This window comes from Melozone crissalis, unplaced genomic scaffold (assembly GCF_028551555.1).
Source record: "Melozone crissalis strain CALT ecotype California unplaced genomic scaffold, PUWL_Pcris_2 ptg000068l_1, whole genome shotgun sequence".
Lineage (NCBI taxonomy): Eukaryota > Metazoa > Chordata > Aves > Passeriformes > Passerellidae > Melozone > Melozone crissalis.
The window spans coordinates 16,043,617-16,059,028 of NW_026535846.1; the positions used below are offsets into that span (position 1 = coordinate 16,043,617).

At 48.0% G+C, this 15,412-nt stretch overlaps 1 protein-coding gene across 1 annotated transcript in view; it reads right to left on the reverse strand.

Annotated features, from left to right (window-relative positions):
• The window catches only part of GPC3 (glypican 3), a 139,079-nt gene extending 124,243 nt beyond the window's left edge, over window positions 1-14,836 (reverse strand). Inside the window, exons 1-2 of the mRNA XM_054289935.1 lie at window positions 14,641-14,836; window positions 5,852-6,013 (exon numbers count right to left, since the gene is read on the reverse strand). Of these exons, the coding sequence (XP_054145910.1) occupies window positions 5,852-6,013; window positions 14,641-14,803 (325 nt within the window). The 5' untranslated portion in view covers window positions 14,804-14,836. The remainder of the gene's footprint in view (window positions 1-5,851; window positions 6,014-14,640) is intronic.
• Window positions 14,837-15,412: the final 576 nt, after the last annotated feature.

Genomic DNA, 15,412 nt, shown 5'->3' on the forward strand with positions numbered 1-15,412 from the left:
TCCAGCAAGGCTCCAGTTAGCAGAGGACTAATTAGGAAGAGGAATGATAAGATGATACAGAGATCTGTTTCTTGACCTTATTTACTTGTAAAGTCTAATAAGAGTTTTAATATTCTCTTCCATGAATTGGATTCATTCTTTGAGTCCACTCTGAAATGTCAGCTTAGTATTTTACAAGCCCGCAAGCAGGAGTTGACATTTTCACATGCACTTCTCACCTGAAGCTACTAAACTAACCATCCCACTCAGGACACTTTCAAGTCCTGCTAAGCATCACTTTATACATTTATTCAGTTAATTTCAATCACTTTCCTCCTGTTTAGAAAAGCTGAGCAGCCCTGCACACTGGTTAGACAGCCAAGCCCATCCTCACAGCACAGCTGTAACCTGCAGGTCTCATCTCCCCTCTGCAGGGCTGGTTCAGCCCCAAAACCTCCCCAGTCCTCTCACCTCCACATTCACAAATAATTATTGACTTTCCAAGCCAGAGACTTCTCCCACCTGCCCTATATCACCTCCTCCCTCCCCAACACACCACAGGCAACAATGCAGTGCTAAAGTCCACCCAAGGCTCTTCCTACTGCCAACACCTGAAAGACCTCCCTGAATTATCAAAACTTAATTGGCTTAAAGACCCTGGAGTATTAAACTATTCCAAATGATGAGACAAGCCCTTCTGGGCAATGCTGGTATCAATGGTGCTTAATGTGCAAAAGCTCCCACCACACAGCCCAATCTCTTCTCACCTAATTGCTACGTGTATCTTGGATTTACCTGTGCAAGGCATAATTAGTAAAGATAAAATACTTTATATAGTTAAACCTCTTTAATGGAATAAAAGAAATCTCAGCTCCCTCACCTTGACTCTAACATAGTAACACAGGCTCTTGAAAAATGAAAAGCCTTGAAGGATTTGGAATAAGAAACTTGGAGAGACAATCGCTAATCTTTTATCTTCCAGACTTCAAGCAGAATCAAGTTCTTCAAAGAAAACCCAATAAAGCCCAGACATTTTCATCATAACAAAATAAATAATTCAGTCATCCTTTAGAGGACTCCAACATTAGGATTGGCTATTTGATATATTTGTGGCTTAGGTGCCTCTAAACTGATTAAAGATAACCTGATAGAAGCTTGCAATGTCAGAACTGCCTTCATTCCTGACAGATATGAATGGACAGTGTAAATAACTATAAATAATCAAAATGGCTGCATTTATGCCTAATGGAGGATTTACAGCCTTCAGAGCTGTCTGGTAGGACTAAGAGTTACAGCTCTGCCTTTATCCTACCACAGCACACAAGGAGAGATGAATCAACATCCTCCCCACAGCATCTGCTCTGCCAGAACCACCAAGGGCCCTCTCCAGAGGAGAAAAGGAAGAGGATTCTCCCAAGAATAAGAAAATAAACATGCACAGGCAGGTTTGTTGGTGTTGATTTATTATGGCCTTCCTAGAAACCACTGTGAAGCACACATCCCCTCAAATCCCTGTAGCCCCTGCAAGTTTCCCCCAACACAGGTTTTGTTATTTTCCAGCTGCTGTCTGCAGAAGGGAAGATGCCACTGGCTTTGAGGGAAGAAACCAGGTCTTCATTTACCCCTCCAGGTCTTCACCAAGGGGCTCCCAACTGCAGCATCCCAGGCTATTTTTCATTTTGGGTTACCACACTCCTTACCTTCCCACATCCACCACATTCCCAAAGCTCCAGCAGCAGTGCAGCCCCACAGGAGCTGTTTGGGAAGTGGACAGAAGCAAATTCTGCACCCACGCCAGCACTGGGGCAGCTCAGTTCAGGGTCAGGAGCAGCCCCATTTTGTGTCTCAGGATTTACACCACTGCTGGGGGAATCACAGAGCCACTGACACACTCCCAGCTCCGTGTTGGCACCAAATGGGAAAACCCCTCCAGGATGGGACTGGCACCAACAGAAGGGGCTGCAGAGAGGCAGCACCAGATCCTGCTGTTCACTTATTTGAGCAATCACTTAAAATACTGAAAGCAGCTCTCCCCAGGAGCTCTCTGTGCAGAAGCAGCCCCTCACAGCCAGCTCTCCTGTTCCTGCTCTCCTCACTCGATGGAAGGGGAGATTACCAGGAAATCTGACACCAAGAATAGGTGCAGATGCTCCCCCCTTCTCTCAGAGGTCCTTCTGTGCTTAATTGTGTCACCATCTTTCCCCTTTTTCAAGTACCTTTTCCCTTGAACAGAGAACTGGTAGGAATGTACCACAAAAGCTGCAAGTGAGCACACCTAAAGCTTTAAGTCTGTTATCCACAGAGCAATGTGGCCAATATGCAGGGTAAGAAATTCAGTGACCATTCAAAAGCAAATTCCCAAGCTTGGGAAGCAGGAGGAATCAGGCTGATAAACATGCACACAAGACAACCCCAGGGAACAGCGTTCTTTAGTGAGGGAAGGGGAGATAAAGAACCACACTGGTATTTTCCTGCTCAAGTTTACCTTTCACAAAGTTGAGCCATTCAGATTTAACGTTTAGGAAATCAACAGAACTCATTGAGTGATTTTTTTGTTGTCATTGTTTCAGTAGGAAGATACTAGTTGGTGGCAGGGCCAGAAATTCCCTCATTGAAAAAAAGCAAAGATGTAATATCAGAAGAAAAAGAGGGGGAAAGCAAACCAAAGGCAAGATTCTCACCATTCTCTCCAGCAGCTGAGTTGCACTAACTACTGCTTAGTTTGGATGAGAACATTTAGCAATACACATGACAACAGACATGAGCAGCTCTGAGGTGATGGGGTTCATCCCAGCTTCAGAGCTGAGAACCCCAATCAGCAGGGATACACCAAGGGAAAGCAAAAAAACTGCCCACAAAAAAATCCTGGAGTAAGATTTAACTGCAGTCGAGGCAGCCACAATCCATTTTAACACTGTCAAACCAGCAAGTTTCCAAAAGATTAAATCACTACTTAAATCATCTTCATAATTTTAAAAAATGCCTCCGAGATAAGACCAGGAGCTAATTGTACCATTTAAATTTAGTGAAGGGAAGATTTTTTTTGCTTGGGATTTTTCCTTCTTAACTGCAATAAAGAAAATGCCCAAGGGTCTAAAACTAATAATCTAATAAACTTTGCTAAGTGAACATTGTAACAGATAGGCCTGGATGAGATTTCCTGTAAATGCCAGACAATTTCCCTTGATCTTTATCAGCAGAGATGCTGCTCTACCTTCAGCAGGAAGAAATTAAATTTGGTGCAAAATAATAACATCTGGGTGAGATTCTGCTTGTCAGACTAGCAGTCCCTTTAGATGCCAGGGTAAAAATATTAAAATTAACTCTGAAAGATTTCACATTTGTGTTTTTAATATGAGTGGTTGAGCTGTGTTTCCATACCAACACATTTCCCCTCTCTGGAGAGAGATGCAATTATCCATCCTCTGCACTGGGTCCCCAGACTGGGGGTCTGACCCAAGGACACATTGGGAGCTCTGTTCCCTGCCAGAGCACATCTCAGGTTGGCACAGCTTCCAGCCCTCCCATCCAGCACTCCCAGCTCCCAAAGGCACAGGGAATCTGTCCCCAGGACCTGCAGGAGATGCTCAGGGGACACTGGGGCTCCTCTTCCCTGCCCACTCCAGCATCCCCCCCGATAGCAGCCTCTGGCATTGCAGCCATCAAAATACTCTTAAGCAAGCAGCAATCAAAAGATCAACCTATTTCAAAAAGTGTTCTTCTACAAACTTCCAGACTAATTTTAAAGATGACAAAAGTAAATGGTGTTCAAAGTCTAATGAATCGTCCTTCCAAATCCAAAACACTTTATACAAGATAATTAAAATGAGCTCCTCAATGGTTCCAGCTAGGAATTCCTCCTCTGCAATGGTATTGCAAACGATTTTTAGTCACTTCAGAGCTTATTTAATAAGCAGAAGTGGTCAGAAACTGCTCCAATTAAATGCTTTTCTTCCCCACCACCAAGAATGGCAATTGCACATACCAGGTCTTCTCAGAATAACTTCAGCTTCAAAACCCCTGCACAGGTCTCTGGGCCAGGGTGGAAATAACAGTTTTGAAAAAAAATGGGGGGGATAATAAAATCAAAGCAAAGGATTCAACTCTCTCCAGAAGTGGCAGAAAGTTCAGAGCCAGAGCACCCAACTGCTGGGCACAACCTGCAGTTCCACAAGTGTCATTCCCACCCACAATAAAAACCAGTGCTGAAGCTTCTGTCAGATGGGAAGGAGGGAGGCACACACTTTTTATTCCATCCAGATTATTCACCATTTCTGAAGCTGGTCCACATTTCCAATGCCTAGGAACCAATCTTTCATTACTTTTATTCCATTCTGGTTATTAGAATTGGACCTTAATGGTAACTGCATTATGAATTACTGGGGGAAAAAATGTGCTGTTATCTCCTCAGCAGTTCATTTGATCTTACATTGAGAAAAACAACATATTAAACTTCATCAGTCAGTTGTGGCCAAGAACAGAGCTCTGACCTGATCTCAGAGGCTTCAGCAGGTCTTGGGTCTTGCTATTAGTGAGGCATAAACAAAAATAAATCAATTATTCTGCAAAAATATCATCGTGAATGAAAAAACGCTTGGTTGCCCATGACTTCTTTTTTAAATACAGGCAAAAACACCATTAATACAGAATGATGGAACCTCAATAGGACAGCACTCAACAAATAAGCAATCATTTCACTGCACATTAACCATGAGGCTCTAAAAAAATTATTGCAGATTTAAGTGGCACAAACTAGTGTGTATCAACAGTAAAAAAAAATATCTAAAGATCCATTTTGCAAAAAAACCCAAGCAAACAAACAACACCATCATATTATCATTAGAAAGAGAGCTGCCCCAGATAGCAGAGCACAGGGGCACCAATACTCAAATACCCCATGGGGCACCAGGGAGCACATTTGGGGACCAGCAGCCTCTCCCACAGTAAAACCAACTTTGCTGTGCAGTGGATAACAAAAACAATACACACAGCTCAGGCAGATCTCACCAAGCATTACACAGAGGTGACAACCAGATCACCTCACCGCAGCCCCTATTTTGGGACTGCCAGAGTCAGACCAGACAGTACTTGCAAAGAGATTTTAACTCTTGGAAAGGTGGGAGTTTTTTTGGTTTTCGGGGTTTTCTTTAATTTGCACCGCAATAAGTTCAGCCTTTAAATTGCCATTCACTCTTACAGCTGCAGGAATATTTAAGACAAGCCCTGCAGAGCAACCATACAGCAAACCAAGTATATTCCATTCTTAATGATAAACAAGCATCTATAATATCTACAAACACATGAAAACAAGCAAACAGAAAGCTTCCAGCCACTTGCACTTCCAACTGCCCAGTGCTGAGGAAGAGGAGCAGAAATGCTGCCTCCTCCTGCAGGTGACTGGAGCACCCCCAGTGCTCACTGTCACATTTTCTGAAAAGTCCCTTTGCCAGGATTTATTCTCCTGGGAAGCTGAGAAGCCTCAGAGAAAAATGAAAACAATAATTATCTGATTTGCTCCTCCTGTGTTTTGCTGCTTTGGAATGTGGTCTGGAGATTGTTTACCAACAGGTGCATGTTTGATAAGTTTCATGTGAATTGCCTTTACTTCACCTGCGTGTCTATTGGTTTCATGTGAATTGCTTTTATTTAATGACCAATCACTGTTCAGCTGTGTCAGACTCTGAGAAGTTGGTCACGAGTTTTTTATTAGTATCTCATTAAGCCTTCTGATGTATCCTTTCTCTATTCTTTAGTATAACATTCTTTAATATAACATAGTAACATATAATAATAAATTAGCCTTCTAAGAACATGGAGTCAGATTCATCAATTCCCCCTTTGTCCTGGGCACCCTGAAAATACCAGAGCTCACCTTGGAAGACAGCAGCATTCTGGATGACCAGAAATTTGAGTTCCATGCTGGCAGACTGCAGCAGCTGCTCCATGTTCAGCCTGGCAGCTGCCTGGTACTTCTCCTCCATCTTCCTCGTGCAGCACGTGGAGCCCTTGGGGACACAGACCTGCAGATCAGTCCCTGGAGAGGCACAGGAGAAACAGACAATTCACATTAGGAGAGGAAACCAACTCCAAGCATCACTGTGGCCAGCAATTACTGTTCAGGCAAATTGATGGCATTTCTGGAATTTGTCCTGAGCAAGCAGCTTGGCCAAAGGGAGGGGTGGATAAGGCAGAGCCCAGATTGCTGAGCAGTGGCTCCTGAGAGCTGTGCCTGCCCCAGCTCCCACACACCCCAAGCACTGATGTGCCAGTGCCAAGCAGAGTGATCCCAGCCTCACCCTGCTGTCCCTGACTGCCCACAGCAGTGAGGAGTCACAGGCAGGCAATAAAGATGGAGTGGGAGGTGAAAAACAGAGACAGGATTTGAGGCTGTGGATTTACAGTGAATAGAGCAATGGATGGAGTTCCATCAAGGAGGATAGGCTTGTGATTTGCATAAAGACTTGAAGTGATTTGGAAGTAACAGTGCTATTTGCCTGCAATTTCTACCCTATTGTATCCCCAGCAACAGCAGTAATAGCAGAAGGACACATCTATAATGATTTACTTGGCTTTTTAGGTGACTTTTAAATTGTACAACCAAACGTCCCCAGTCCATCCTTCCTTTGCAACAGGCAAAGCACAAATTGCTTCATTTGTGGCTGTCCCAATGCAGAGGGACAGATCCTGAGGGATGCTCTGAGCACTGCACAAGCAAGAAACTCTTCAGCAGCACCTTCACACATTCACCAGGATGGGACAATAGCCAGGGGACAAAGGCAGAGGGACACCTCTTGCTCTGGCACCTCCAGCACTGCTCAGTAATACCAAACTTCTTTTTCTGACATTCCCAAAGCATTTATTCATGGAGGAAGTAGACAACTTCAAGAGAAGTGTTGTTAACTATAAATAAATAAAATCTGGGGAAGAAAATAGAAATCTTTCTAGGCTCAGACAAGAGAAGATGAAACAGAAGAGTTGGAAGTAGCAGCAATAAAAGGCCCCATCTTCCATCAACTTTTAAGAGCAAACTGAGGCTCCAAACACACAAGCAGAGCAACAAGCTCGTATCAAAGCAAATAGCTCTCCTTATGCAAAACACATCTAATCTGATGCTGCTCTTAGAAACTCAAACAGCAGAAACCAGCTCCATTAAAAATGGCTATCCAGGGTCAGAGAACAGCCAGCACCCACATTTTTCTGTCTGCCACCCAAACTGCATCATGCCCAAAAAAAGCAGTTCCCTGCTAGGTTCAGCTCTGCCAAGAACCTGGATTGGGAACCAGTCCCAGGCCAGTGACCAACAGCCCTGATAGAGGGAAGGCTCCTCACACCTCTCACTCTGCCTTCCTGCTGGTTATAGAGGATTTTTCCTCAGCAAAAGCCACTTTGCTAATTTACATCTTTGCTCTGGAAGGATTACGCTTCCTTTCAGGTTCCTGTCTTTTCTCCTTCACAAGAATCTTTTACCACATCCACTCCCTCCCTAATTACTAGAAAGTGTCAAAAGTCACTTTTGCAAGTGTAGTCTAGAAGAACAGGATTAATATTAATGTCAGTTCAATCGTGTGCCTCCTGAAGAAGAGTCGTGCATGGTGCCAAGGGAAAACCAGCTGTCAGGGCTCAGGAGCAGCGACAGCAGAAATCCTCCTCCCTCCAGCCCCATCCCTTCCCTGGCGCAGCATGGGAAAAGGAACATGAAACACTTCATCTACAGCATGCACTGCATGTGGGGAAAGGAGATTTAACCAGTGCAGGCCCTGCTGTTGCTGCAAAAAAACCTTGTAGAAAGAGGGTCCACACCTCCATCCTGACTCCATCACTCCCCACTGCCTCAGTTTCCCCTTCTGCAAAGCAGGATGCCCAACAAATCCCTTCCTCAAGCCCTCTGGCACAGAACCAGCACCACCAATGTCTCAAGCTCAAGCCTCAGTGATTTGTGAACTCACCCACTCCAGAGGAGCACAGCGACAGGTATTTCATGCATTGAAAAAATAAAAGGGACCATAAAACCACGTAACAGCAAGATACTGCATTAATGAGAGAAGCAGTTGTATAACAGCAAGTTAAAGAGGTTTTTTAAAGTCAAACCCAACTCAATTTACACCACAAAAAGGCTTAGCATGGTCTCTTTAACACTACAGTACGCCCATAAATTTCTTTTTAATACAAAGCTTATTTCCTCCTACATTTATTATATTAGGACACATTTCAAATTATAAAATAAAAATCTTTCCATGATTAATGGAAATACCAATATAGAAAATCTGAGAGTTGGCAATTAAGAGGTCTCTGCAAGTTAAAGCCAAGGATAGGAAGCAGCAAGGTCACCTACTCACATCCCATCCTTCTTTTTAGCAATTAAGCCAACTTCTTCCCTTAATGGATCTTTATTTTTGTGCAGTAAAAAGACAGACACATGCTGTATCAGAGCAATCACAGAGGAGGAGGAAAAAGCCTGGGAATTAACTCAGCTTAAAATGTTTTACAGAGACAGCCAACTAAGAAACGTCACGGTAAACACAACAGGACAACACAGGCAGGGCAGGCTCTTGGAAGGTACCAGGGACGAGCTCCTTCTTGGCACAGTGCTGCTACAGAGGGACAGGGAATGGGGGCCTGACTCCCATCTGCCAGCTCTTTTCTGTGTATGGCTCTCCCAGATGGCGAGCTGGCTCCAACACTCCATCCCCAAATCCCCCAGGAGCAGCAGGGATGGGAGGTTTCAATGCTGGTCCCCCAGGAGCCACCAACCCACCCCGCTGACCCCAGCCCCACAGACACAGATGGAACAGGGAAAAAGCTTTTGACCTGCCAATGTGTTTGGGGTTTACTCATGCCATTGCTGGAAGGAGCCTTTTCTGCAGCCCCCAGGAGCCCCAAGGGCTCACAGACCACGCTCTGGAAGCGTGAAGGATGCGCTGAGCCTGGGAACGCTCAGCAAGCCCACGGAGCAGACACCAGCAGTAAATGAATTAGGGTGCCACACGTTTCTGCCTCCAAAAAAAACGCACGGGGAAAAGGTCCTGTGAGTCATCAAATCCTACCTCAGCCTCCCCATCCACCCCCTCTGAGCATTTTATCTAACACAAACACCTCCAGCCATACTCCGGCTTGTGAGATAGCAAAGCCCATTCCGCTGCCTAATGGCCCTTCACTGTTAAGACCGTTTTTATCTCCCAACCTACGCAACCCCTTTTTCTTAAAGTTTCAAGTCATTACACCTTGTAATGCCAGTCTCAGCCCTTGCAAACAACCTTCTCCTTTTGCTATAAATCACTACAAACTCATTTTCAGAAAGAAAGCGTCCCTCAAATTACTGCAACCGTTTTATTAAATTGCATTTGGATGCTCACAATACCAATCTTGGCAAGATTAGCGAGATGATGAGATGCCAAGCGCAGCAGCCTGACCCTCTGACACCCAACTCCCACGGCTGAGAAGGCATTGCCTGAAGCCCCTTCCTTCCATGGGTGCAGGAGCACCAGGCTCCATCAGAACTGTGCCATTTATGCCATCTTGGGGAACAGCAGTGTAAATGCTCCAGCAATTTTGCATAGGCTCCCAGCTGACAGAAATAAACTCTAAAGCAGCACTAATTTCAGTAGCACCCTGCTTCTTCCTCCTCCCGACAGGGAATTTTTACTGGCAGTGAATTTAAACCATTACATTTGACTTTGATGTACAATTATTCCCGCAGATAGGTGGTGAGTACAGCAGAAGTGAAAATCATTTCAGTGGATTAAATGTCAAAAATAAAAACCCTCAAGATCATCTAGGGGGAGTTGTGGACTCCTTCACAAGGCTGAAGGATTTTCCTTTGATTTTAAGCATCCCAGGATAGCTCCAACCCTGTCATCAGATACAGGCAGGCAAGCTGTGCACGCTGAGGCACACGAGCCTTCCCACCCAGATCCAATGGCAGCTAAAATCAGATTAACATTCCCCCCAAACTTACCCCAGGCACTGCCAAAATAAGAACCTGTCCCTGCTTCACGCCACATTCCTGCAGCCTCCTCCCCACGTGAGGGGGCTCTGCTACTCCGTGCAGCGGCACCTTCGCCTTCTGCAGTCTGCAAGTGTCAGAGGAGTTCCTCCCACCCTCCTAACTCACCAATTTGTACTATTACCCACGAGAAATATGCTGTTTTGGGTCAATTTGCCTCCTCCAGTTGTTTTACCACCAGCATCGTGCCTTAAATAGATAAAAGCAGTGAGTCAACATTTAAATATAGTGGATTTTCCCCCAGCTTTTTCAATACTTTTTTATTAAGAACCTTTTAAATGATGTGATTAGGGGGTTGTGCATCTGTCAGTGACTTTTAATGCTCAGCATCTAGGGGGGAGGAAAAGGAAATGCAACTGTTTAGAACCCAGATTTAATGCTGATCTCTATAAACCTAATTAAAGAGATATAAATTATAAACCAACTCTTTCAATAGGTGATTTAAGTTGGAACAGTATGCCTAGTACATGGGATATTTATTACTGCTTAATTATCCTTTATTTTCTATTCCATCTTGTGTTTCACAAGACCATCTGACTCTGGATTCCTCCCCTGCTCTTACAACGTTTGCCCGATGATTCTCATGCAAATCTAACACCCTATAAAAACACATCTTTTAAAAGAAGACATTACAGTGAAAAATAGGTTTTACAGAGTAAAAGTTTCCTCCTAACAAATGTACAAACACTGTCATCAATGGAGTTAACTTCGGGCACTCACTCCCCCACACAGATTTGTTACAGCCACATGCACACATCCCACAGCCATTCCAAAGAGCAGGAAGAACACTGTTCAGGATGTTGTTAAAGTTAACCCCTGGGAAAAAAAAAAATAAAATTAATGATCTCACTATAAAACCACTGCCTGGGGAGGTTACTAAATTTTAGGGTTCTGCTCCTGCTCTCAACTATCAAGAGAGCAACTTGCAGGCCTGAAATAATTAAGAACAGAAAACTCAATTATCTAGTAAACTAAGCTTTTAAACCACCATGCTAAGCTAAATGGAAAGGCTGCACAGGGAGGAGCATCATTAGTCCCACTCAGGAAAAACAGAATAAAAGAGCAGGAGTACAAAGGGAACCAGCTCATGAGCAAAGGCATGTCGAGTTCAGCAGGAAGAGTTGGGATTTTTAATTTTTAAACTGCACATTGGCACACACCAGCTGCCAGAAATAAAAAATAGAGAAGAAAGCTTGACATGCTCAGCCAGCCACTTGTAAAGCATTACACCTCAACTCCAAAAGGTTAATCTCCTATTTTCTTAGGGTGAATCCATATTTGCTTCCATCAAAGAAAATGAACAAAAAGCTGGAAATAACACTTTGCTGCGGGAGAAGGAAAACAGACCTGCCAGCAGATATTTCTGTCAAGATAAATATTCCTCAGTTTTCCACTGTTCCAGAGCAGAGGCACCCATCCCCTGTCCCCATCCTGCCAAGGCACCAGTCACCCCTTCTCCTCTACCCAAGGCCCCAGCCCAATTACCTGTCACCACCAATACAGAGAAACACAAATGGCAGACAGGAGAGAAAAACAGAGCAGCAGAAATGGAAATTCAAGCTGCTGTTTATAGATAGGAGAAATTATGCAGAGAAAAGACAAATGGAGGAAGAAAACCAAAACAGGCAACATAGCAAAAAGAGAATTTCGTTATTACTGAGCATGAAGCTACCCCAGCACAGAACCACAGGCTGGCATTCAGTCTCATCTTCATCAAAACCCAGAAAAGCACTCTCCCATCACCCTGCCTTCACTCTCTCCCCCACAAGATCCAGGTCCAGTCAAGGTGTTACCATGAATTACACCCTCCCACCCCTCAGAACAGCCAGCCACAGCTGACAGCACTTAGGCTTTGCTGTTCCCCACCTCTGAGCCAGCCAAAGCAACTCCAGAGTGACAAAATCCTGGTCCCCACACTGCAGGGCCAGAGGAGCCTCTCAGTGCCTGGTGCACGCCTGCAGCTACTCCCAGAACACCAACACTGCTCACGAAACAGCATGGCACTTCCCTCACATTTAACAGAATTGCCTTTTTTTGGGTTTTTGTAAAATTAGAAGTGTGGTCTGTCTATTTCCGAGCTCTCCTACGGAGCTTGCTGTGCCCATGTCCCTCCAGCCCACGCATGCTGATGCAGAAAAATTGAGCTGTGGGACATTTCTCCTGAGTGTGCTGCAACTCAGCAGCATTTCCACTACTTACTCCTTCAGCAGCAACTGCTCATAATGCAAAATGGACCTTTCAGAAACAATTGTGTCAAAAAAAAAAAAAAAACACATTTTAAATAAGTTGTTTAACTTCAGTTTCTCCAGGGTGGTGTGATCCATTGGGAAAGGTTCTCAGAATTGATTCTATGGTGATTTGTGGCTGGGAACTCCAAAACTTTTTTTAATTGACAGATGTATGAAAGGAAAAAAAGTAATAAACAGATGCCTGGAAAATAGTCCTTGAGTGATGTTCCCCTATTACAGAGATTTATGCAGCTGCTAGTAGGAGAAGCAAGTGCTCTGAAGTGTAATTACCACACAGAGTCATGCAAGATGGGCCAGATCCAAGGTATAAGCAAGCAGTCATTGCTTTAATTATGATCAAGTTTATGTACTTAGGCAAATGTAAAATCAACTTTCGATTTGCTATGTGGGAACTTTATCATTGTAACAAGCTGGAAGCATTCACTTGAAACACCAGCCCTGTTAGGAGCTATTGATCCAGCTGCCCACAGGCTCTGCAGAGAGCACAGGGCTCCTTTCTCCTCCTGGCTGTCAGGGATGCACCTGGGGCTCCCAGGACAGGGAGAACCCAATTGAGGAACCCCAGCAACCTGAACCCTGCTGGGAAGGGAAGATACCAGGGCAAAAACACCCACAGCCAGGCCAGGCTGGGGGATGCTGCTGCTTTCTGGGGAAGGACTGATCTCATTGCAGCCCCTCAATACAATGGGAGCCATTCTCCAGGAACCTGCCCAGCCCTCCATCACCTCCCTGGAGCGTGTAAAAACACACTCAGCAAAGTTACTTAGGAATCAAAGCAAGAATCTCACTGGCTTTCAAAGAAGCAACTTCCTTCTCACAAAACAGAATTTGTCCATTCACTGGTGATAAGAGCAGCTCTTTCCTGCAACTCTCCATGCAAACATTTCACTGGAAAGTATTTCCAGTGCCCCTTCCTTACTGACCAGGAGACTGAGGCTGTGTGGGACAGAGACAGAAGAGATGCTGCTCCTGCAGCTGGTCTGAAAGGAGCATAAAGTGTTGAAATTTACATGATAAGAGAATGTAAGGGCAGGTAGGGACAGGAAAGGTACACTCTCACCAGGACTTACAGCTAAACTCCCCTCATATCTCCCACAGCTCTTGATAAGCTGAGGCATTGCTACAGTCCTACAGATCAAAAAACTTGGGATTTACAGCATTCTCACCACCTGGCAGTCCCAGCTCTGGACATCCCATTCCCCCCTCCCTCTCCTGTGCTGCAGCAGCTCACAGCTGAAAGAACCCCTGTGTTTGTGGCCTGTGCGACACCGAACGCAAGAAACCAAACTCAACACATCGTTATTAAGAGCAGCCACCGCTGGCGGTGATCTCATTGCACCTCCCCTGCCTGTCACGTTTGCCTGCTATCTCTTGCTTTTCATACTTTGATCTGAAGCTTTTCAGGGCAGGCGTTCTCGGCTGCGTGTTGAGCCCGGCACAGCAGCACCGAGCTCTCGGGCAGCTCCGAACGCAGCCCTGAACCCGATCCGTCTGTGCGCACACACTGCCAGCACACAGCCTCCACCTGCAGCACCGGCACTCCCTAGCCCCCAAAAACCTGCAAAGAACCTTTAAAAGGCAAGGAATTCAAGTATTCCGCTTACATTTTAAAAGAGGAATAAAGCATATATACAGAAAGCAGCCTCGCACTGAGTAGGTGGTGAGGTTTGGTGCGGTACCAGCCCGGCAGCCACCTGTAATGGAACTGCAGAGCACAATAACACCTATCACCTCTCCCAGACCCGCCAGGCTCGCACCCCGCACGGTTCCCGCACAGCCCAGGGAGCGCCGGCTGCCTCCTTCCAGCCCCATCCTCCGGAGCTGCGCAGCCCGGGGTCCAGGCTGGGATGAGGGTTGGGATGCTGCCGGAGCAGCCTTACAGGGCAGGATTGCCTCGGACGCCGGGCAGAAAGCGGCTCTGGCGGAGCCGGGACGTGACGGGCGCACGGAGCCCCCGCTGCCCGGCGGGGACACCGCGAGCTCCCGGGGACCCCGACAGCGGCAAGCGGGGACGGGGCGGGCTGGTGCCTCCGGCAGCGCCGAGCTCTGCCCGACAGCCCGAGCTCACCTCGGCCACCCGGGGTGTAAAACCCTCCTGAACAAACCGAGGGCAGTAAAGACTCGCTCTCCAGCGGGCTCCCATTGCCGCGACGTAACCACCGGCTCCGTATGATCCCCGCATCCGAGACGCGCCGGCACCGAGCGGCCGCTACCGCCGGGGGAGGGCAGCTCCCCGCGGGAGGGCGGGCAGCCCGCACCCGGCTCCGCTGCGTCCCGCAGCCGCACGGCGACCCCCGCCCGGCCCCGGCTCCGGGCGCTGCAGCCGCTTCGCCCCGTACACGAACGGCCCCGGTGACCCCCGGCGAGACAACGACGGCCGGCCAGACACCTCGGGGAGAGCGCTCTCACCTGGCACGGGGCTCTCGGGCACCCACTTGGCTCCGGGCTGCAGCACCTGGAAGGCGGCGCGGACCGGGCGGCAGGCGGCTTCCCCCACCAGCTGCGCGGCCGCCGGGGCACCGAGCAGCGCGGCCGCCAGCAGCAGCAGCAGCACTCCGCCGCTCCGCGACATCCTCCCGGGCCAGCGGGGCGCTCCTCTAGGCGCTGCCAGCGGGCATGCCCGCCGTGCCGGGACGCGCCGGGACCGGGAGCAGCGCAGCGGAGCTCGGCCCGCGCCTCGCGCGGCGCTCCCGGGGCGCCGGTCCCGGCCCCGCGCGCTGCCCCGCCCCGGCCCTGATTGGCGCCCGCCCCCCGCCCGCGGGAAACTCGCCCCGCGCGGGCACCGCCCCGGCGCTCATTGGGCCCCGCGGGGCGGCCCCGCCCACCCGGGCCACGCCCGACCCGCCCCGCGCCGCACCTGTGCGCGCCATCCCGCCCGGTACCGGCACCGACACCCACACCGACCCTGATCCCGACACCGGCACCGACACTGATCCTGACCCTGGCCCCGACCCTGATCCCAGCACGGGCACTGATCCCGGCACTGACCCTGATCCCGATACCTGATTCCGGCACTGACCCCGACCCTGGCCCCGACCCCGACCCTGGCACGGACGCTGATCCCGACCCCGACCCTGGCACGGACACTGATCCCGGCACTGGCACCGGCACAGCCGAGGGCTCACACCGCTCGCAGCGCCGCTCCCGGCGCCCCCTCGCTCGCTGCCTCTGCGGTGCGGAC